Source organism: Cryptomeria japonica, chromosome 2 (assembly GCF_030272615.1).
Source record: "Cryptomeria japonica chromosome 2, Sugi_1.0, whole genome shotgun sequence".
In the NCBI taxonomy this organism is placed as follows: Eukaryota; Viridiplantae; Streptophyta; class Pinopsida; order Cupressales; family Cupressaceae; genus Cryptomeria; species Cryptomeria japonica.
Window position 1 is genome coordinate 209,268,980 of NC_081406.1, and position 25,801 is coordinate 209,294,780.

The window sequence follows — 25,801 nt, forward strand, 5'->3', positions numbered from 1 at the left end:
GTCCACACTTCACGCTGTCTTGCTTATTTCCCGCTTTGATGGAGATTTGAACCTCATCTGGACAAGTAATTGCACTTAACTTGGTCATTTACCTCTTGGTGGAAAAATGTGGGTCATCTGGACTCACTTTCCTTGTACATTTTACCTTATAGTGGTTTGGTGGAAAAACAACCTCCATCGGGACAACCATAGTGGAGAATCCAAATGCATCGGGATTTTCCCCAAAACACTTGAAACTTAGTGGAAAAACACCTCCCATCGGAACAGATCACTTTTATGCCTTAATTTCATGGGGGAAAAACGTTTTCAATCAGGACTATGATGATTTTCACCTTGTAAAAGCCCAAAGTTGTCAATTTTATCTTTGCGCTCAGTGGAAATTCTATTTCCATTAGGACTTTTAACATTTTAACTGGATTTGAGGGGGTGGAAAATTGGGGTCCATCGGGACTTTGTGCACTTTTGACTTTATTAACCTCCTAGGAGTGAAAAGACAGCTCCTATAGGGACTTTTGACGCTCTAGCACAAAATTTGCACCAATTTGCAACACTTAAACACATTTACACACAAATTTAAAACAAGTTGCAACCTCAACACTTTGGCAAAATTTAGGATCACCTTGACATTTTAACATTTTCTAACACTTGATCCTATTGACTTCAAAACTTAAAATTTAAACATTACTCGCACGTTGAAGACCTTTGGGCACAATCATATCAAAAATGAGACTGGGGCACTCAAAATTGCCACCTGACTGCCAAAAACCCTAAACTAATAAAATGCGGAAAGCAGAAAATAGGGGGTCCCCGTTTGCAATGGGGCGATGTGTGAAAAGGTCACAATAGGATTGATGATGGAAAACCCCTAGAAGTGAACAGCCTTTACAAACCACTTAACAACATTTGAAAATCCTGGTGTTTTATTTGCCAAGCTCGTATGTTTTGCATAAAATTGAAACCAAGCTTGGTGGTGCCTTGCAATGGTGAAATTATTGCTGAAATCTGATATGAAATACTGCCACAGCCCCATCAATCCCTTGATAAGGTAAAATATGTTGCAGAACTGATTCAGTACACCTTGGAGGGGTTGAACCCACTTGAAAATTGTGTTGTATGAGAGAAAACATGGAAATAAAAGATGTTTGACCTTGAATGTCATTAACCACTTAACTTTGGTCTTAACATGTAAAGCATGCACCTTGCCATTCACAATCTAGTAATTTTTGCAAACCACACTTTTAATTGTGGCTCACTTGGCAAAGGTATATGCTTTGACAATCTTTGCCACTTTGCCTTGTCACTTATTGTTTCTAATCAGAAAGGCACACGTTTTGATGGTCTTCACCACATTCCCTTTTGTGATTTGAATTTCACTTGTTTTGGCTCCAACCCCCAAAGTGCATGCCTTGGCAATCTTCATCATGGCTAACAACCGAAAAGTGTGTGTTTTAATGCCCTTCACCACTCTTTGACACTTCAAACAATTTTCAAGCCTTGCAAAGCATGTCCTAGGATTTGTCTTGCTACTTTGTGCTATACTTAACCAATTTCATCATTTGGAAGTGGCTTGCCAAACAAAAGTGCACACTTTTGAGATCTTTGCACTTTTTGGTCTTAGTTATTTTGTCAGATTTGACGCAATCCACTCACTTGAGCCATCTCCTCCACTTGACAAATATGGTAAAATCCAGTTGCTTGAGTTGTCTCCTCCACCTTTTCATGTCTTGGAAAAATCTGGAACACGAGAAGTTTTTTGCCGTCTCTAGTGTTTTAGCTCTGATTTACCCCTTGTCTAATGCATACCCTGCCACTCAGAGTTATATGACTGTCCAAACTTTAATTTGTCACCATCCTATGCCATGCATGGACTGTGCATTTGAAAGCTCCATAGCTAGGACAACCCACCATATCCTGCCCTTTTGGTGCATTTCTACAAAGGTCTTCAAGCTGATGATGTGTAGGCTTTTTGGGTTTTCTGAGCTTCTCTTACATTGCCCTTTTATCATTGTATGCTTCCACATGATTATACCTTGTTGAGTATTAGCCATTATGTCTTTCTCCAAGTTTGACTGTCTCCTGTTCACTGTGTTCAAACTGCCATGTATGGGACATGACCACTTTATAATTTCACTCCATTTAGGCTCTCGGACTGTTCTTTTCATGATAGATTCACCAAAATTAATCACAATTAAACTATCCACTATCTATTATCTGAAAAGAGGAACCTGCCTTTGCAACCACTTCCCTTTATCACTCTGTCCCTCGGACTGTCCACTGTCCATACATTATCGTCACCATTTTTTGCTTTGTATATCACTTGGCTGTCATTTGCATCTTTTTATCATAACAGTCCCATGTCCCTTTATCCTGCCATGAGCTTGGTTGAATTTAACTTTATGTTCTGCTCTCTTTTTAGCCCTTCACAAGGACTGCCTTCTATGGTGTCTATTCACCCTGTCATCTTATCTCTTTGTCACTGGTCTGTGTATGATTTCTTCAAGACCGTCATCATGGATTTCACTTATCATTGGCTTGGGTGGCACACATTCACAGTTCTTTTATACCAAACCGCCATGAATCCTTTTAAAATAATGTCATATTTTAACTTATCAACTGCTTTCAAGCAACTATTTATGCTCTGTTGATGCATAGCTCTTCACACAAAATAGTGATAAAGTACTTCTATGCCCCTGTCACTTTGAATGTTTATATTGCCTTGATCACTTTCCTAAGACTGTCACACTTAGTATTAAGGAAACACTGCTAGACCTTTTGCTTTAACTTATTATTCCATTGTCTTTTTCACATGACTGTTCTTTCTTGGTCTACTAAGAAATAACTATTATGAATATCATTTGAACCTATATCATTCTATTCTTTGGAAAAGATTGCTCTTGACCTCTTGAAGATACAGTGAACTGTCATCAGACTCATCACTAATGAGCATAACCTCTACCTGCTGTCATGTTTCAATGTAATACTCATTGTCTTTTGATGGAAACACTGCCGACTATGATACCATAGTTGCTGCTCTTCTACTCACTGTCTTGGCTTTGAGTGTGATCATTGCTGTCTTCTTTTTTCCTCACCTAACTGTCAAACAATAGACATGCATGATTCATACTGTCTTTTAATGACTTTGCTTTTCAACAACTGTTAGTCTTCTTGCTAAGGGTTTGTCACTACATTTGTGCCTTTTTGATATACTCCTGTAACTGTAGTTCATGAATGTGTTGCCATCTCCTTTTCGCTGTCACAGGGCCATTAAATCAAGAACCTCTGAATCTGTCTCCCTCATAGCCTCATTATCTTTTATCCATGAGAAACCTGCTATTGTCTTCATGACACAATCTATGTATTTGTGACTGCCATAGAGCTCTGTATGCTTTGTTTGTACTCTTAACTTAAATCTCTCATATTTAATATTCACCTGGGTAAGATTATGTCAATCTTCACTATTATCATGAATCATATGAGACACCTGAACTTGCATTTAATTTTTTGATGGACTGTGACTTGTATTGACCATCTCGCCACTGTGTGCATCTCATTGTCATCCATGTCATCAAAATCCAATAAGGCTTTCACACTGATAAATGTTTCTCCAATCTTTCGAATATGATACAATGATCTATATAACTGATTTACTTCAAAGGTCTGGCCAAAGTTCCAATCACGAGAAGCAACATTATAAGAGGGATTCTCTGTCCATTTCTGGTTATAACTTGAAAAGATAGGGACTGCCCCTTTTCAACAACTCTGCTATCAAGAGGGCATCCTACTTACCTCTGACTATCATTTTACCATTTGTTCTGCCTGCCTTCTTATTCTGTGTTCTGGCCTCTTTTCTCTTATCTCTTTAGATTTTCTACTGTCATCTTGAAACCCTCTGTCATCTGTGAATGCACAGGGTTTGGTCTCTAGATAGCTCTCTCTTCAAAGCACTATCTCTTTTTCCCTTCATGCTTCATGAAAGCTTTCTTGATTTATTCTTAAAATCTCTTTTGAAATGATGGACATGCATGTATTTTGAGGTGGAAAAGATTGTGCCTACAAGCGCAAGAGCATTTGATATTGAAGGCTCAGAACCTGCCATCCATCTTATTATAGACAAGCTGCAACTGTCAGAGAGACTAACTCGCTACATCTTCTCAAGGTTTAGATAGATTTCTTCATCTCTTCACTGTGCTCACTATCATTGTGGCTTGGGATCCTTTATGGACTGTGACATAGGTGATATTTGGGAGCTTCATTCTATGAAAAATGATATCTAAGGCTTTTCATAACACCCAAAATATAACCCATAGCCTCATTATCATCACTGAGACTTAGTCTATACCAATCTAGCTTGAGATCTCATTAAGACTCGTAAATAGACTTCACTATCTCAATACAGTCCAAATAAATAACAGTATATGGCTTATTTTAGGGCACACCTGGCAGAATATGTGAGGTTCAAGTAAGTTTTGCAACATGGATAAGAAAAGTGGGTATTTTGAGACTCTTTGAATTCCTAGCTGCATGCCACTTCTCTTCCATTATCTTTGCAACATCCTCTCTTTATGGAACTGCAATGTGGGTAAAGCAAAAATCTCGATTAAATATCCCAATCCTCATGTATCATGCCATGATTTCTGCCTCAATCTGCAACGTGCCATGATTTCTCCATTTCTTCAGCAACATGGGTTTGAACAAAACCACCATCTGCTATTCCTGTGCCAGGATCAATAGAAAACCCTATTTTCCCTTTGCTACGTGGGTCGAAGATTCATAAGGGAAGATAAATCTAATGTTTTTCTCCTTTTCTTCCCTCTTAGGCGTTGAAACATAGTGAAAATAATAATTTAACTTCACCTCCTCTTTCTCTTGGTTCCTAAGATCCCCAAAGACTTATAACCAAAGGATATAATTTTAATGAAACTACCTAATAGGTCAGTGTGACAAAAATGTCAACAAGACCATCAGTAGTTCAGCAAGGGGTAATCTAGTCCCAAAGTGGGAAATTAAGGCATAGGGTGAAGTTATTTTTGGCAATAATTTGTATGATTATTAACCAGAGGCATAGAATAAGATTAGCATATAGAGATTGAAATTAAACGAGGTGTATATCTTTGAAACCATTTGTCACTGTCGATGGGAATAGCTAAGATAGATGTCTATGTCATAAAGCACTTGTTGATATGAACATTGTTTTCTTTTTATTAGTATTATTTTCTGGGGATAGTGTAGAGGTGTTATATGATCCAGAGGATAAACAGATGCCAATGCATTCATTTAACAGTAGAAGACAACTATAGAATTAATCTAGTGCTCTTTTAATTTAGAATTTCAGGTTTTTGACTGCTGTATTCTCTGATAGACTATTGGTGGAAATTTGGAACCAATAATGGCATGTTTATGTAAGATTGTTGTTACATGATTGCCATCTAGAACAAGATTAATGACTGTCCGGAAGCCCCACAATATGAGGCTGGCTAGTTGTCATAAATGTGTTGGAACAAGTCATTGGGTTTTATGTTCGGTAAAAATATTCTTAGGCTTGGAAATTTTGAATATTTTTCTTGGAATTGATAACTGTTTCACAGACTCGTCAATTTGTGTGAAAGATTTTGTGAAATTCTGTATTCAGCATTAAGGTAACTGAAGTTCCTTTTGGATCATTCAAAATTGAATTTTCAACTTTAATAAACATCTAATATCTGCCATATGTCTATTTCTATCTGTGCTATTGAGTTGGTGCAGGATGTTAGGTGGTTGCAATCAATTACAAATTTACCAATTTTGATGAAGGGAATACTAACTGCCGAGGATGGTTAGTATTCAAGTTTGAATTATGCTTCATTTTCTGAATTTTTTTTCATTGGATTTGAGTGTTCTCCACGTATTGTTATGGTACATTGCTTTCAATCTTAATAGATTTGGGTCATGACCCACCATTAAAATTTATCTTATTTATTAAGAGCATAGCCCGTATGTCAGATTTGCAAAGCAAATATCAAAATCAATAACTTTAATTCAGTTCATGTTTAACAGCTGAATTGGCCATACAAGCTGGAGCTGCTGGAATTATTGTTTCCAATCACGGTGCTCGTCAACTTGATTTTTCACCAGCATCCATTACTGCTCTTGAAGAGGTTATTTATCTGTTGTTCCTTCAATACAAAGGATTTGGTTGTCTAAACTAATATGCTTGAAGGAAATATTAGATAAGCTCCCAGCCAAAATCATGGAAATTTTTGTAGTGAATACAACATTTTTCAGTTAAAATACAGATACCAATGTAGTTCAATAGTTTATAATTCTATTTATGTCCTTATGACGGAATATAGTGAAAAGGCTTTCTTCAAATTGGCAACATACAAAAAAGAATTGTTCAACAACTGACACGGTCAATTTACAAGTTGGAGTCAGATTGACAGTGTATAAAACCACTCACAATAAGGTAATACCCATCTGCTAATACCAACCCTTAGGCTTCATACAAATTCTTTGTCAACATACAGACCAACCCTGAGAAGAGCCAAATTTGACAAAACTGGTGTAATGGCAGATTGAACTCTTCATCTAGATTGTCATTTAGAAAGGTAGACATCCCATTCATTTGGTGAAACTTCTAGTTAGCAGTAATTGGAGAAATCATGATGCAAATCATAGATATCCTTGCAATTGTGAGAAAGGTATCAGTGTAATTAGTGCCCTTCAGACCCTTGTTCACCAGTTGGCCATGTGTTTTCTACTTTTCCATTCATGGTAAACTTGATTCTGAATACCTTTTACAACCAACAAGATTCTTCCAAAGGGAAAGGAATCAAGTCCCATGCTTTTATATTAATGAGGGATTTCTGTTCTTCCATCATGACATCCTTGCAAACTTGTTGTCAATGTGCTTCTTAAAAAGATTGAGGACCACAAGTCTCCATGATCTCTCCATAAGAGAATGTTTGTTGTGTTTCCTTTCCTCACCAGTATTTTTAAGCATCTAAAACATCACTTCTATCAGCCTAAATGATCTTTATAACCTGCTTGGAAGACAGGCTTGACCACTTGAAAAGGTCCTGAATTATACCAAATTTGACACTTGTAGGTTAACCAAAGTGCATGGGGCATTTGAAGTGGTGAATAACATGGATTAGAATGAAACAGCACTATAAAGGTGGGGGTTAGCCACAATCTCCTGAGCTTAACACTGAAAAGACAGCTGCATCCACTATCGTAACTATTGGTAGAATCAATAATTGGGGCTCCATTTGTTGGTCTAGTTCTACTTACCTCATTGTATACTCTATCTATGTAGATAATTTCTTAATAGTTTTGAAGGGAAAGGGAGATACTGTCTATAACCCATGCATCTTCTATCAGGAAACCATATCCATGCATCTAGAGTGGAGAGATTCAAAGAACCTAAATTGGACAAAAAAATAAGAGTAGCATTTCTATGCAAATTGCCATTAAATACATCCTTTGAATTGTACATCCTTGCATATATAATATATTGAGATACAAGATAATACAATTGAAAATATTTACACTCCTTACTATACCTCCAAAATATGCCTATTGGCCCCCAATTATTTATCGTTTTCCTAAAATATGGATTCAAACATCACAATCAAAGATCTTGGCATGAGAAAATATAGGTTTGTAGGCACACAGTGATTTTTTAGGAGTGTCATTTACAAATATTATGGGTGCTTTGTTCAAATATAGAAACCATAAACTAAACATCAATCCAAAATTTCTACTTAGTACTTTGAGCATGTTTATGCACATGCGAACACAAAATAAAATACCAAGGTATCTTATCATCTCTTGAACAAAGTCTCTCATATGTTATGCTTCGTGATCAAATCAGACAACTCCAAGATTACGAAATGTCAGGTCTTGACTTGTGGATAAGTTCAGTGGTTTGATGTGATAGTGCTGGAATCACAAGGGGACTTACGTTGTACATGAATGTTCAATCTTATCATGGATTAGGATGGGTATGTCGATGACTTAGGATTTGGCAATGTAGTTCTAGACTTAATTCTAACAAGAATTTCTAAAAATAGGGTTCAGGAAATCTATTCTAAGCCTAGGAATGTAGGAAATGATGAACAAATTTAGTGGAATCAAACTAGGCAAGGTCTCACCATCAAGTCGAATAGATTTTGACACGAGCTTAGTGCAATCATCTAAGATATACTTCATAGATTTTCAAATTATTATCATGAAACATTGAGACCATCCAAGTTGATGCATATCAATGGACGTATAATAATCGAAGTTAAGCTTACATAAATTTCTAGTTGACCACGCACAACGCACTTACAATCAGCAAGAGGCTAGCGGTATGGATTGATAGATTCCACACAAATATACTCAACAATTCTTTCATTCAATCTAACAAACATTGAAAGCGAATTCTAAATCTAAAATTCTAATCTAACTTTTGGAGGAATTGAGAACCTTGAATGCAAAACAACACTTGAAAAACAAAATCATCATCAAGTCGAACAATGATTTATATTCAAAAGCTGCAGCATATACCAACAATTCTACAAAATCTCTCACTTACAAATGAGAGGCACTGGGGTATATATAGAGCCTCAAAGGAAATGAATGGCTCAGATTGATTCAAGATCAACGGTCAAGATTACAAGATAAAACCCTAATTAGGGTTTGTTACAACCACCATTACATTGGCCAATGAGAAACGAGGGTAAGTAAGATAAATAATATTTCATGTAGTGCCATGTGTCACTTATTCCCTCCTTGAATGAACGTTGACTTGGTACCCTTTGATTGAACGAATGGTGACTAGGATGCCACTTCAACTTGCCTTTTACACTTAATCAATTTGCCTTGTACATTCCTCTTCTTCATAATGTTTGGATTTCCCAAATTATACTTTGCATTCCATCCTTATGTTAAGGAATTCCTTGGACTATTTCCTCATGTTTGGAAAATTTTCCCAATCTTGGAATCTTGAAATATTTCCTTCCTTGATTCACCTGGATACTGAAATCTCTTGATGTAGTTCCGGATTTCATAATGTGGAATCCTTTTGTGCTCATGTCTTGAACTTACTTTCCTTCATTTGTTCACCATCAAGGTGAATTTCTTTCCATGTTTGATCTAGTCCTCATCTTCACCCTTGGAAATCCTTGTCCTGAAATCCTCATCCAATCTTTGAAGTGTTGATTTTCCTTATCCGCATTTGTAATGTTGTCCTTGCAATATGCATCCTCCTTCAAGCCTTGATCATCATGCCTCCTTTCCTTGTAACAATCCTGCAAAACAAACAAGCATTGAATCAAACACCCATGGGATAAACTTGATTTCAACCTTGGTGGGAAATTCATCCGCATACAGACAAATCAGTTCTCAAAACATCCGCATTATCCTTGTCCATTTCTTCACTTGGTGGAAATTTGATGCCTATTTGGACAACTTTGTTATCCCTTCCTTTGTAATTATGTCCTTAAGTGGAAATCCAATCCCCATCCGGACTCAATGTCCTTGAAAATCTAATGGAGTGGAAACTTGAACCTCATAGGGTCTTTGTTCCTGACATTTGTCCCAACTTGTTCGAATAATTCCGATTAAAAAATTGTAACACCAATTCTGGAAAATATGAAGGTCCGAATGGAAATTTGGAAAATTCTCCTCAAGAAAACCTTGATTTTCAAACTTAGGATAAGTCTGATTGCAATAAGTAAGTCTGAAGACACCCATGTAAACTCAGAAAATCAAGTATTTGGAGCCCAAAAATGAATGTCCAGGTCTGAAAATATCACTTGGAGGTTTGAAATCACTCAGAAAGTGACTGATTTTTTATATCAAAGTTGTAGTGAAAGTCAGATTTTCTGCTTTTGAGGACAAAGTCTGAATATGCCCTCCAATGTCTGAAAATACTCAAAAAATGGTGTATTGAAGTCTGATTTCTGATTCTTAAGTCTGAATACACCCTTTGAAAATCTGAAAATGGCTCCAAAAAAGTTTGAAGACACATTGAAAATGATGAATGAAGTGGTCACAGCCATGTCACATGCTTGGATTTGAATTATTTTGACCCTCAAAACTCAAAAATGGTCACATCTGGGCACAACTATGTGGCTGAGAAAGAAAGTTTCAGTTTGAAGACAACTTGGTATGCTCAGAAAAATATTAAAAATGGTGCTCGGAAGTATACCACAATTCTGAAAATGCTTGGAAAAGGGTGTGGAAAAGTCTAATTTTTAGTTCTTAAAGTCTGAAGACACCCTTCCAATCTCCAATAATGGCTGCCCAACGTCTGAAGACAACTTGCAGCTTCAATAAATCAGTCATTTAAACTTGTCGCACTCATAGGAAACACCTGCATTTGATGGATTTTACCTTCCCAAAGTGAAGATTGTTAAATCCAAAATGATGCACAATGAAAATTGCCCAAGTGTGGAGGTAGCTGAAAATGAAAATTAGTCTGAAGACACCTGCAACTATGGAGTTTTAGACTGTAACAACAATGGTGTACCTCAAAAAATGCCTCCAAATCACTCCAAAATGGGTTCCCAATGAAATCGCCTAAGTGTGTGATGGCTGGGAGTGAAAATTAAATCTGGAAATGAAGGTTCTAGCCAACAATGGTGTCCGAATCACTTCCAACAATGGCATCAAACTTTGATCTAAGTGTAATGGCAGCCTCCCAGCAACAATGGAGCTCAAGAGAATCACAAAAATCACCCAAAATGAAGGGCAATCTACCTCACAAAGAAAATCGCAGCCCCTCCAATCATGGCGCCATCTCCCAAAATTGCTATATGTGGCTTAATCAGCCATTTAACATGTTGTAGCTCCTCTCCAATCATGGCGTCCAGGTCTGATTGGACAAACAAACTCTTCAAATCTGCAACTTACCTTCCAAAAATGGTGTCCAATGGACACTTGGGCAAAAATCGGCCAACTGGGGCCTTCAATCTGCCTTCAATCAGCCACTTAGCCATCACCATCAACACTTATAATAATATTTTAATGTTGGCTTGGTCCTTTTATTCTTGTTCTCTCCTTGAAACTTCACCACACAAGCAATGTGGGATAAAAAACTTGCCTTTTATACTTGCTTGGGAAAATTGATTTGCATTAGGAAAATAATTAATTATTAAATGATCATTGCAAATCATTAAATAATTGTTTTTTATTTTTTTAAATAATCGTCAACACTTGTAAAAACAATTAAATTTTGGGTCAATTTATTAAATATATTTCAAAATTTAGATCAAAATTAACCTCAAGGGAAAATTGCCCCCTTTTGGGATAAAAATTCCAATGGAAAATTATTAAAAATCATTAAACTTCCCTTGGGGGGAAAATCGCCCCATGTCTAGATAAAAATCCTGACAAAATTCCATCAAACTTGCACAAATTTGCCTCTAGGGGACAATCAACCCCTGTTTGGACAGTTATCCAGACTCAAAATTGTCAAAATCATCACTTGTGGAAATTCGTCTAAAGTTTGGATTCACTATCCGCATTAAAATCCATGAAATCTCGTCACAAAAGTCCTGGTGGAAAATTGATAGTCATCAGGAATCATCATTTTAGTCCTCATTAAAGTCATCCGCAGTCTTGGTGGAAAATCGTGGGTCAACAGGAAGAATTCCCACACAACGCCAAATTTTGAACATCCTGGTGGAAAATCGCCCCTAGTCTAGATTTTGAATGGGGGAAAAATAAGGCATGTTTGGATTCCAAGAGAAATCCATGTCTAGTTTGGATTTTGAGTGGGGAAAATCATGGGTAGTCAGGAATATGAGGGGAAAAGCACCTCGAGTCTGGAATTTCAACCTTTTGACCCTTAGAATATGGATTTTCAATTGGAATATGATGATTTTTCCACTCAAAAAGACTAGGAAATTTCAAAACTTAATAAAACTCATCTGGACTTAGGCAAATTCACCAAAATTTGAGCGAAACACAAGGAAACCTATCGAGATAAAGTGCAAAATCAACTTGAATGACCTCCTAGGGGCGAGAAAACAACTCCTAAAGGTCCTAAAACACCTAGGCACTTAAAAATCACTGACGAGGATGTTGAAAAACACGTATACACTTAAAAGGTCCACACTTAGACGCATTTACACTCAAATGTCAAGGCAAAATTAAAACTCAACACTTAGCAAGAATAAATCAAAACCCTAAGGCAACCCCTAGACTTAGGCAAAACTCAGGATCACTCTAACATTTTGACATTTTAAACACGTGATCCTATTCAAAATTCAAAAACCCTCTCATAAGAAAAGGCAAACATTAGGAAACTAGGCAAAACTTCTACTCTAAAAAGCGAAAAGTGGGGGTCCCCATTTGCAATGGGGCAATGTGTGAAGACGTCACAACACCATCTAAGCAATAATTCTAGCTTTTTCCTATGAATGTTATTTTTTTTGTGGAATATAATTAATAAGGGACTATATGCTGACAAGTAATACAATGTTGGGTGCACAAAGGCTCTCCAAATAATTATTTACATACTCAATGACTTTATCTATCCCAAGGATTCGGAGAGATCAATCAAATTGATTTTCATAAAATGCTTAAGTTATTATTTTTAATTGTAGTTTTTTTCTCTCATTTCTTTAGTAAATAAATCCAAGTACTGTGCATGTGAATAAGGTGTTATACCTAGTAAGGTCATCACCTAGGTCCTAATCACACATGTTACTTAAGTTTACATAGGGACCAAATATGATTCTTCTCACTTTAAGTGGATAGTTATCACTTTTTCACCTTAAGTGGATAAGTTGTCACTTTATGTCTCATATCATAAGATTAAGAGACTTGTCATAATCTTATGCTATCATATGTCTCACCTTGGCCTATATAACCAAGGGTCTTTCATACATTGTACAATGATTCTATTTACATTCTTGATAGTAATACAATTTTTTCTTCTCATGTTCTTGTGCTTTCCATAGGTCTTTAGATCTTAGGTGTCTATCTCCATAGCCAAATCTTGAATGGTATTAGAGCAAGTTGAGTGCCTTTGGATAGTCTTTTGGGAGATCTTGTATTTTCTTGAAGCATTGAGTATGCTCTTCTCTTGCATCCTTGTATGACCTTGAGAATCACAAAGGTGTGTTAGTAATTCCAAATTCTCGGGGAGGTCCTCTATTGGCTTTGAATTGTAGGTGCATGTTGTAAATGATGTTCAATTTTCCATTCACTATGCAAGTTATATTCTAGTTGATATTATCTTGTTCTATGTGTTATCTATTTATATTATAAATCCGACTATCTTCTTTTGTATGGTAGGTGAGAGGAGCATTTATTAATTTCGATGTCCTTTCGCACAAATGCCATTTGATATATATAGCAAGCTGGGTACGATCAAGCAATGCCTTGACCGATCATGACCGATCAAGACATTACTTGATCATGCCCCTTTGCTAATCGTATTAATAACAAACGGTGTATATTTAACAACCGATACCAACCGGTGTATGTTTATCTTAACAACCGATAACTATCGGTGTATGCTTAACTTTAACAGCCCGAAACCAATCGGTGCTTCTTTACCTTGCCACCCGATATTAATCGGTGCATACATAACCCGATATCAATCGATGCAAGCTTATATTAACACCCGATACTAATCGGTGTTTGGTTAATCTGATAATCATTTGTTTACTATTAAATATGTTAATCGATATAAACCGGATTGCATTGGTTAGCCCGATTTAATAATTGGTGAACACAAATAATGCTATAGGATGATTATCAATAGTTAAGCATTTGATCGAACTAAGTAGATTGATCATATACAAATGAATAATGGTTATCAAATGAAGAATTAATAGCTTGAAGTTTTTCATCATAATTATCGATAGGATAAATGATTGAATGCAAGACTTCATTTATCTCTCATTCAATCATTGATCTTACCGAAGCTATCATGCATTAACACTCCCTCTTAGCTAGGTAAGATAAATGCAAACAATATATCAAGCATCACAATTCAAATGATAGTTAGCATTCTTTACACAATCTGACTCTCTAGAAAATCATATCACCTAATCACATGATATGAAGTATCACCTAAACATGTGATACAAATGTCCATCACGTCAATCTTGTGATGACAGGATCACCTAAGCATGTGATATCAGTATTGCCTAAAGACGCAATACTTAAGGATAATCATATGAGAAGGATTAAATTCTCATCTTATCCAAGTTGTGATACATGCACTAACACCTTATACAAATGTTTTATCACAACACAATCATGGCACATCCATGACACACCAGAGATCCAACATGATAACTGGTTTGGACATCATAAGATCGTCACCTTATAATGTCTACATACAAGTGTTCATTATCTTGAGAGATCGTCACCTCTTAGATATGAACCCGGGGGATAAAATCCAAAATGTCCTATCATGACAAAGAAGTTTACACATTAAACATCTTATTGATATGCAAATACAGATCTACAAAGCAAATTACCTTTCCATTATACCTAAACCTTTTCTGAAATGATCAACCTTCACTCTGGAAAGAGGTTTGGTCAGAATATCTGCAGTTTGATCTCCTGTACAAACATATTCTAATTGGATCACATTCTTGTCTACCATATCTCGCACATAGTGATATGGAATCTCAATATACTTGGATCTATCATGGAACACTGGATTTACTGAAAGTTTTATGCACTTTTGATTGTCAGAATCTATAACATTGGGTTTCATAGGCTCTCCAAACAACCCCACAAGCAACTTACTAAGCCATACTGCCTCTTGGGCAGCCATAGAAGCTGCAATGTATTCTGCCTCAGTGGAGCTTTGAGCTACAGAAGACTGCTTCCTGCTGATCCAAGATATCATGGCTGAACCTAGACTAAAGCAACACCCTGAAGTGCTTTTTCTGTTAGTTACACTTCCAACCCAATCTGAATCTGTAAATCCATGAAGGTTTATGTCAACTTTCTCATATTTGAGACCAAGGTTTAGAGTACCTTCTAGGTATCTCATGATGTGCTTTACTGCAACCAGGTGTATCTACTTAGGTTCACACATGAACTGACTTAAGGCATTAACTGCATAACAGATTTCTGGCCTTCTTTCACCAAGTACATCAGGGACCCAATTATCTGTCTGTATTGAGTAGAGTCAGTGGGTTGTGACTCTGCTTCTTCTTCTTTAAGTTTATGTAAATTGGTTTCCATAGGAGAGGTCATGGTTGTGATTAGCAAAGGGGCACGATCAAGTAATGTCTTGATCGGCCATGTCTAAAAGACATGACCGGTCAAGGCAATGCTTGATCGTACCCAACTTGCTATATATATCAAATGGCATTTGTGATAAAGGACATCGAAATTAATAAATGCTCCTCTCACCTGCCATACAAAAGAAGATAGTCAGATTTATATTTTAAATCAGTAACACATAGAACAAGAAAATATCAACTAGAACATAACTTGCATAGTGAATGGAAAATTGAACATCATTTACATGGTATCAGAGCTATAGTTAAATCGAACCTAAGGCTGTTCAATTTTGCGGAAAATTCAAAACAAGCATATATTCAACATCACAATTCTTTCAATGGCTAGCGCTATTAGATTTGAAGATAGACTCGGAGGAGGTGATGACTTCTCAACATGGAAGTTCAGAATTCAAATGATTCTAAAAGAAAATAAAGTCGAATCATTTGTAAAAACTAAAACTGCAGAACTTGAGACTGAACTGGACAAAACAACTTGGAGAGAGGGAAATGAAAAGGCCATCAAAATCATAGTTGATGGGGTGAGAAATAATATTATGCCCATCATAAGGAAACATGAGACAACCTACAACATGTTCAAAGCACTTGAAGATGCATTTGAGATATCTAATGCCAGTAGAACCTTGGCCTTAAAAAGAGAAATAAATCACATAGCCATGATCAAAGGAGAATCAGTCAAATGCCTACTTCATGCGAATATCTGGCCTAAGGGATGAACTGGCAACCCTTGGATATGAGATCCAAAGCAAAGAATTAACACTCATTGCTCTAGATGGGTTACCTAGCATATGGGAAACATTCGTCCAAGCCATCAATGCAAGGGATCAATTTCCAAAATTCGATAGGCTAAAGGCTGACTATCTCCAAGAGGAATCAAGGCAAAATAAGAAAGGGATCAAGCAAAAGAATATAGATGAAGATCTCAGAGTTCTAAATACGAACTAAAACAAGAAAAGCAAACAGAAACAATTTAGAAAGAGAAAAGGTTGTCACGGCAAGAACACCTTCAAGAAGGACCTTTCTCAGATTCAATGTTACAGATGTGACAAATTTGGGCACTATGTTGCCAAATGTCCAAAAAGAGCTAAGCAAGCCACATTTGCCAAAACAAGAAAATCTAAAAGGGAAGAGGACCCCGAGAAGTATGTACTCTATTCAGCACTCACAAACCAAGCATCTAATAAAGTTAACTCCTGGGTGATCGACAGTGGCTCATCCAGACACATTACAGGATTCAGAGAAGTACTAGACTCCATGAAAGAGGAGAATGATGAGGAAGTAACTATCGGAGATGAGTCTACACATCCAGTCAAAGGAGTTGGAACTTGCACCATCAAACTAAAGTCAGGTGTATCATTACAACTTAAAAGAGTACTATATGTACCAGGCATCAAGAGAAATCTAGTCTCAATATCAGCACTGGAGGACAATGGATACAGAGTGACCTTCATTGACAACAAAGTATTGGCTTGGCCAAATAACTCATCCATCAAGAAAGCTAAAACAATTGGTCAAAGACAAGGCTACTTGTATGAGCTATGCATAGAGCCCAACTTAGCCCTAATTCATGAAACTACAGATGCTAATGAAGTCTGGCAAAGAAGACTAGGCCACCTAAATTTTAGAGCTTTATCATCAATGGGAGACCTTGTCACAGGTCTACCTAAGTTAAAGCAATATCATTTAGGGGCATGCAAAGGATGTGCCCTAAGTAAAAATACTAAGGGTGCTTTTTCACAATAGTACTAGGAAAACAAGTAAAATTTTAGAGTTAGTTCATTCTGATATATGTGGACCTATGTCCGTACCTTCATTGGGGGGATTTTTGTATTATATAATATTTGTTGATGACTACTCTAGGAAAACTTGGATCTGCTTTCTGAAATGTAAAGAATCAGAAGAGATCCTTAATACGTTTAAAGAATTCAAATCATTAACAGAGATCTACTCTGTTAGCAAAATTAAAACCCTAAGAACTGATAATGGGGGGGAATACACATCAGAATTATTTAAAGAGTTTTGTAAAAATTCGGGGATTAAGAGGGAGTTAACAATACCCTATAACCCTCAACAAAATGGGATAGCTGAGAGGAAAAATGGGACAATCGTTGAAGCTGCCAAAGCTATGATTCTTGATTAGAATCTAAATGTCAATCTTTGGGCAGAAGCAACTAGCACTGTTGTATACATTCAAAACAGATGTCCTCACTCTCATCTTGAAGATAAGACCCCTGAGGAAGTCTTTACTAAATCAAAACCTGATATTAGCCACTTTAGGATATTTGGATGCCCTGTCTATATTCATGTACCTAGGGAGAAAAGATTAAAATTAGAGCCTTCTGGAAAAAGGGGAATCCTTGTAGGATATAGTGAAACCTCCAAGACCTACAGGATCTATATACCTGTTCAAAAGAATATTGAATTAAGTAGGGATGTGATTTTTGAAGAAGACTTAGCTTTCAAAAGAGCCCAAAGCTCTCTAGACCCTGAAGTCTATATCCCCACCCCTAGCATAGATAGAGATCCTACTTCTCAGCTTCAAAGGGAGAATCTTGAGGAAACTTTAAGTGAAACTCAAAGTCCACCTAGAGAAAACCTCAAGAAAAGACCACTATGGGCCACCAAGATTGTAGGAGAAGCTCAGAATTTTGTTTCTTCTTCAGGGACCTTCAGGGAAAGCAAAAGGCCTAATAAATTCACTAGCTATGTTGCCCTTATGAATGATCTCTCTAAAGCCGGACCAAACAATGTATCAGATGCACTTGAACATCAAGTATGGAAGGATGCCATGTCTAAAGAGTATAAGTCCATTATGAAAAATGATGTTTGGAGGATTGTTCCTATGCTAACTAAGAAATCTGTTGTTTCATCTAAATGGCTCTTTAAGATCAATCATACTGCAGACGGCAGTATAGAAAAACACAAGGCTAGATTTGTAGCTAGAGGGTTCTCACAAAGGGAAGGAATAGATTATGAAGAAACTTTTGCACCTGTTGCCAGGTATACATCAGTAAGAGCTATATTAGCCATTGCAGTAGCAAAGGGGTGGAAGGTACACCAGATGGATGTTAAGACAACATTTCTGAATGGTGAGATCTCAGAAGAAGTCTACCAAGAGCAACCTGAAGGGTTTGAAATTTATGATGTTGGGTCTGATGTGTGTAGACTCAAGAAAGCTCTTTATGGGCTTAAACAGGCTCCCAGGGCCTGGTATGAAAGAATTGACACCTATCTCTCAGGACTAGGCTTCTCTAAGAATGATGCAGATCCTAATCTCTACTACAAAAGAAATAAAGGTGATATGCTAATATTGATTTTATATGTTGATGACTTATTAATCACAAGAAATGATCACCTTATAGATCAATGCAAGAAAGATCTATCCAAAGAATTTGATATGAAGGACTTGGGACTCCTTCATTACTTCCTAGGATTGGAAGTATGGCAAAATTCTGACAACATTATACTCAACCAAGGAAAGTATACCTTGGATATTCTGAAGAGATTCAGAATGCTAAATTGTAGGCCTATGACCTCTCCTATGGAAACCAATTTACATAAACTTAAAGAAGCAGCAGCAGAGTCACAACCCACTGACCCTACTCAATACAGACAAATGATTGGATCCCTAATGTACCTGGTAAATACAAGGCCAGATATCTATTATGCAGTTAATGCACTAAGTCAGTTTATGTGTGAACCTAAGGAGATACACCTGGTTGCAGTAAAACACATTATGAGATACCTACAAGGTACCCTAAACCTTGGTCTCAAATATAAGAAAGTTGATATAGACCTACATGGATTTACAAATTCGGATTGGGCTGGAAGTGTGATTGACAGAAAAAGCACTTCAGGATGTTGCTTCAGTCTAGGTTCAGCTATGATATCTTGGATCAGCAGGAAGCAGTCTTCTGTAGCTCAAAGCTCCACCGAGGCCGAATACATTGCAGCTTCTATGGCTGCCCGAGAAGCAATATGGCTTAGGAAGCTGCTTGTGGGGTTGTTTGGGGAGCCTATGAAACCCACTGTTATACATTGTGACAATCAGAGCTGCATTAAACTTTCAATAAATCCAGTGTTCCATGACAGATCCAAGCGTATTGAGATTCCATACCACTATGTGCGAGATATGGTAGACAGGAATGTGATCCAATTAGAATATGTTTGTACAAGAGATCAAACTGCAGATATTCTGACCAAACCTCTTTCTAGAGTGTAGATTGATCACTTCAAAAAAGGTTTAGGTATGATAGAAAGGTAATTTGTTTTGTAAATCTGTATTTGCATATCAATAAGATGTTTAATGTGTAAACTTCTTTGTCATGATAGGACATTTTGGATTTTATCCCCTGGGTTCATATCTAAGAGGTGACGATCTCTCAAGATAATGAACACTTGTATGTAGACTTTATAAGGTGACGATCTTATAATGTCCAAACTAGTTATTATGTTGGATCTCTGGTGTGTCATGGATGTGCCATGATTGTGTTGTGGTAAAACACTTGTATAAGGTGTTAGTGCACATATCACAACTTGGATAAGATGAGAATTTAATCTCTCATATGATTATCCTTAAGTATTGCGTGTTTAGGCAATACTGATATCACATGCTTAGTTGATATCCTGTCATCACAAGATTGACGTGATGGACATTTTGTATCACGTGTTTAGGTGATACTTCATATCATGTGATTAGGTGATATGATTTTCTAGAGAGTTAGATTGTGTAAAGAATGCTAACTATCATTTGAATTATGATGCTTGATATATTATTTGAATTTATCTTACCTAGCTAAGAGGGAGTGTTAATGCATGATAGCTTTGTTAAGATAAATGATTGAATGAGAGATAAATGATGTCTCTCATTCAATCATTTATCCTATCGATAATTATGATGAATAACTTCAAGCTATTAATCCTTCATCTAATAAACCATTCTTCATTTGTATATGATCAATCCAATTAGTTCGATCAAATGCTTAACTGTCAATTATCATTCTATAGCATAGAATCCCGATTTAATATCGGTTACATTATTTGTGTTCAACGATTATTAAATCGGGTTAACCAATGCAATTTGATTTATATCAGTTAACTTATTTAATAATAAACAAATGATTATCGGGTCAACCAAACATCGATTAGTATCGATGTTAATATAAGTTTGCACCGATTGATATCGGGTGATACATCGATTAATATCGGGTGGCAAAATAAACATAGACCGATAAGCATACACCGATTGTTACCGGGTGTTAATGTAAGCATACACTGATTGGTATCGGTTATTAAATGAACACCGTGTATTATTATTGTGATTAGCAAAGGGGCACAATCAAGTAATGTCTTGATCGGCCATGTCTAAAAGACATGACCGGTCAAGGCATTGCTTGATCGTACCCAGCTTGCTATATATATCAAATGGCATTTGTGAGAAAGGACATCAAAATTAATAAATGCTCCTCTCACCTGCCATACAAAAGAAGATAGTCAGATTTATATTTTAAATCAGTAATACATAGAACAAGATATTATCAACTAGAATATAACTTGCATATTGAATGTAAATTGAACATCATTTACAATTCTAAGTCTTGGATGGTAGAAGGGAGGATTTTTGAGCTTTTGTGGAAGTTTCAGTTGATTTGTTTTTTGCAAATTTGTGTTGATACCATGGTTGCAACTTCTTCTTGTTTGGACATAGAGAATTTAAAAAATATAACGCTTGAGTGAAATAATATAACATTAAACATTAGAAATGAAGTGTATATTGAAATACTCTTGTGTCAGCTGCGTTAAGCATTTCTCAGGCATCAGAAACCAAATTTGAGCACACCAAGATGAAACTAAGGCAATGGGATAAAGGCTGGTGCCAACCTAAAGACTTACTAAAACTAGACGTGCTCTCCAAGAAATATGGAGAAACCTCAAGAGTCTGAAAATGTTTTAGATAGCATTACTGCAAACCATAACACCAAGTAGGCTCAAATCCATCAACAAAAATCAAGAAAGACTATACTAGTGCACTCCAATATTTGTGGAGTCTCCTTACCAATACCAATTAGCCTACGGGAACCTGGGAAATAGACTCACGGTCACCCTTGCTGAGTAGGCTCGAAAAGGGGACATTACATCCTTATAGATGTTAATCCATTTGTTAGTTGTTTGGTATGATGTTATAGTGAGCAAATTCCATAGGAGTCGGCCTACTATTATGTGGTGAGCATATTCATTTCTTTGGCTAGCATTTGCTAGGAGCGTCATTTGGGAAGGAATAGCTTCATCGACCTCAAATTTGCTGGAATTCATCCATTTGAATCTGCATTTTGCAACTTGCATCTCGACCTACACTAGGTGGAAATTTCCTTCAAGATTTTCATTGAGCCTTCGACCTGCCTTTGTTAAGTTTGGGTGGGAAAGAAAAAGTTTGGAATTCAAATTCAATGCCTATCACCTTTGCCTATCAAGTCAGCTTCAAATTCAAACTACTTTTATTCATTGGCATTTGAATTTCATTTTCATTTGTCCTATTCATTTGCATTTGGATTTCTTTTTCATTTGACCTCTCATTTGTATGAGAAATGGTTTAATATGAAAAGGGGAGGGGTCTCAACTACTGAATCAAGGGCGGTGTACTTTGAGTTGTGTCTTGTATACTTCCACACTTCTACATTTTCTGTTTGGGACACTAATTGATACAATATGGGGGATTGTTCAATTACACCATTGTAATAATGAACTGAGATAAAGTTCCATTTTTGGGGGTTTCATCATGTCATTTGATTTCCATCCTTTGGTTGTCAACCTAACTTCATAGAAGTATTTGTCTTGTAAAAAAGGGATAAAGAATCACTAGCTTGAGCATGGTCTACTTCCCTATCTCCATGGACTCATTCTTGAGACAAATGATGATATATAGAAAAATAAATGGTTTAGAAAATATGACAAGGTCTACGGACTAATAGGTCTTATAGTTTCTATGGATCTTTTTCATCACACAGAGCACATAAGTGCCCTTAACAATTGTATGGAGACTTTGGATCTTCATCAGATAGTGATGTTTCCTTGGATAAAACTAAGACTTTTATTACCCCATCTTCTGTGAACACATCTCCATCTAGTATTACATCTACATCTGAGGATACTCCATCTCCTCCACCTATTGTTGTATCTTCAATTGAGGACACTTCTATAGTCCCTGCTGCTACTTCCAAGTTTAGAGTTGCTTCTTCAAGAGCTTCTAGTGGTTTAATGTAGCAAGTGATTCACCGTCTTCCAAATATAACTACTTGGAACAAGTACTTGACAAACATTGCCAATTTGTGTTGCTAGTCTTCTTTTATAGACTTGGATGACACCATTGAGGATATTGCATTCTCTTTCATGATTGGCTCCCATGGAGTTGCATCATCTTCTTCAAATGTTATGAGGGCATCTTTCGACCCTCTTGTTCCTTCTCTACATCATTCTTCATCATAATTTGGCATTGGTGTGGAGACATTTGAGCAGCATTTGTGAGTTTTCTTTCCTCACATCCCTTTCAGGAAGAGGAAGACAACTTGCATAATTGTGTGGTTCTATTTCTTCCTAAGGGAAGGAATGTTGTTTGCTAGGCGTGGATCACCTTCAACATTCATTATTGAGCATCTACCATCACTACAAGAGATCATACATTGAGGAGGGGCTGCATGGTCTTTCTCCTCTCTTATGGGAAGGATTTTTTCCTCACATGGGGTTTTGTAGTCATCTTTTAGAGAGCATATTTAACCCTCATTGGGGGGGGGATTTTTTTCTGCAAGGTTTTCTCCTTTTCTTTTTAATGTTCATTATACTTGAGTACCTTATTTTCCGCAAGGTTTTCTCCTTTTCTTTTAACCTAAGCTATGCTTAAGAGGGGGTGTTGATGTATAATCATGTGCTTAGGTGTTAGCTTGCTTATCTGGCAAGTTAGTTAAAGAGGTAGGTAGGATATTTCTCCTATATATTTACCTCAAGTCCTAATGCATAATCAATCCATAAAGTAATCAATCAACCTTCATTTTTTTCTCTTGATATTCTTTTTCATATGTTGTTTCCATTTTATCTAAATTTTTTGTTTAATTTCTCCAAACATAACACAAGGACTAGAAAATCTACTTGTAAGCACCCTCCACCATCAAACCAACTTTGTCCAAGAAAAATCTCTTATAGGGTGTGGATCCAATTTTGATAGGTATGCATCTTTTCATACATAGGCATAGACTATAGTTTGAAATTCTATGGAGGGTTTTGTCTTGACCAAGGTACATGCCCTAATTTGTATATTCAAAGTAAAAACCATTGAACATTTTATAGTTTAATTTCCAACATAACAATAGTCATTTTGAGCGATGATTGATTGCATGCTAAGTGTATGCCAACTTCTTTGGACCAATTTGCTCAAGTACAAATCAAGTAATTCATAACGTGCAAAATAAAATTTATTTTCTCACAGGTTGAATTTTAATTAATTATAATTGCTCTTTACCACAATAAGAAAATAATCTAAGACGCAAGACAAGGTAGCATGTTGAGGGTTTTCTCCATTTAGACTCTTTAGCTTGCTATTATTATGTTATTGATAGATTGCTAGAAGGGAAGAGTTTGTTGCTTTGGCAACCTATAATATGTTAAATATTATTATGATATTTAGTTTTCTGTAACAAGGGTTATTAATCATTGACTATTCTGTAATGGAAAGTATTTTGATGAACTATTTGTTTTTCATGAACCATTCGGAATGATACCATACAATTAGTTTAGGGATCTTAAGTGGAAAAGGATGGGTCTGATATTGAACTGCTTATCATTGTTTTCCTCATCACCTCATTATTGCTATGATAGATGTAGAGGCGAACCAACACAAAAAATAACGTGAGCATATCCTATAACGGAGTAGGCCATCGAGCTTTTGCACAACTAGGGCCTATAGAAAAATACTCTAGTTCCATGTAGGAAATAGTAGTAAACTATTATGTTTTAAGTTGAAATAGAGGAATCTTTTCAACTCAGAGCATGGATCTGTTATATCATACTTTTAAGCAACAAAGTGAGTATGGAGCACTGGTGGTCTTTCCATACTTTCCAAAACATTAAAATACACTAATACATATACTTATTATGATCAGGTCGTCCATGCTGTACGAGGAAGAGCCCCTGTACTATTGGATAGTGGCATTCGTCGTGGTACAGATGTGTTCAAAGCATTGGCTCTTGGAGCACAAGCAGTTCTGGTCTGTAACGCCATCTATCTTGCACATTTGACATCTTTTTCTTATTATTGTTTTTTTGGTAGGAATTCACTTGGTAAATGTTATATATAGAATGGCCAGATAAATTGATTGTGTTCACATGATTTCATGACTGTTTTCTTGCATTCAAGTATGATTCTCAAGTTCTTTTCCAATTTGCAATCAATTACACTGCAGGTGGGAAGGCCAATAGTATTTGGTCTCGCAGTGAAAGGCCAGAGTGGTGTTAAGAAAGTGTTAGATATGCTTTATGATGAGCTTGAATTGGCCATGTCTCTCAGTGGTTGTTGTTCTATCAAAGATATCACTAGGTCTCATGTTCAAACTGAGCATGAAATGATGCGATCATTGCTATGATATTTTAGACACACAGATGAGAGTTGAACATAGTTTTTAGTTTGTCCTTGTTAGTACAGCATGACTTTGAACTCGCATTGAAGAGGGTCCTTCGTGATGCAATTCAAAAGGTATGGATTCTTTATTTTGTTAGTCCATAGAAAGAGGGGCTCTATGTATCTAGCAACTGAGCCGATGGTGAAATCATTTCCACTTCATAAGTATTTGTTTTTTAATGCTAGTAAAATATTTCAGAAGCTTTGTTAGCAATCAATAAGCTTTCAAAGTTTTTTTAGAAATAATAAAATATTTAAAATACTACCATACCACCCAGCTATAATAATATGATGTAATTGTGAGACTGTATCATGTTTTTTAATATAATATGAATTTTTCCTTATTCAGAAAACAATGCTAGCATGTCATATATGTGTGTATCTGTGATGCTCTGTGCCAGCAATTTTCAGTTTAAGCGATTTTGTTTATGATACATAATTTTGATTTTTACTCTTCGTATTTTCTTGAAATGAATTTGAAAAATCTTTGGTAGATATAATTGGAGTTAAAAATGCTTTTAATATGATATTACTTACTTAGTGGTTGAGAATCAATAGTTTCCTTTTTCTTTCAATATTGTGTGGCATATTTTTAGCATGCTTAAATTAATGTACTACTTGTTGATTTGAATAATGAAGTGTGTATGTCAGTTTTAATGTTATTTCTTAAGATACTGTGGTTTTAGCATGGATTTTGAAGTAGCACATTCCAAAATTGTAGTGAGTTGATAGAAATTTTTATTGACACGCTAATATGATCTTCTATTAAGAAATTAAAATTATAAGTGACCTAGTGCTTAATCTTCGAACTCAATATCCAGTGGCTATGAATAGTTTGGAAGAGGGACACCCCATTTTTCGAACAGGACAACCCAGTGGAAGCTTGCCAGTTTTA

General features: G+C 36.3%; 1 protein-coding gene across 3 annotated transcripts in view; it reads left to right on the forward strand.

Moving 5' to 3' along the window:
• LOC131074960 (peroxisomal (S)-2-hydroxyacid oxidase GLO4) overlaps positions 1-25,250 on the forward strand; it is a 139,901-nt gene extending 114,651 nt beyond the window's left edge. For all 3 annotated transcript variants that reach the window (XM_058011714.2, XM_058011712.2, XM_058011715.2), the window contains 4 exons: positions 5,743-5,812; positions 6,034-6,134; positions 24,392-24,496; positions 24,692-25,250. In XM_058011714.2, the coding sequence (XP_057867697.1) occupies positions 5,743-5,812; positions 6,034-6,134; positions 24,392-24,496; positions 24,692-24,871 (456 nt within the window). In that variant the 3' untranslated portion in view covers positions 24,872-25,250. The remainder of the gene's footprint in view (positions 1-5,742; positions 5,813-6,033; positions 6,135-24,391; positions 24,497-24,691) is intronic.
• Positions 25,251-25,801: the final 551 nt, after the last annotated feature.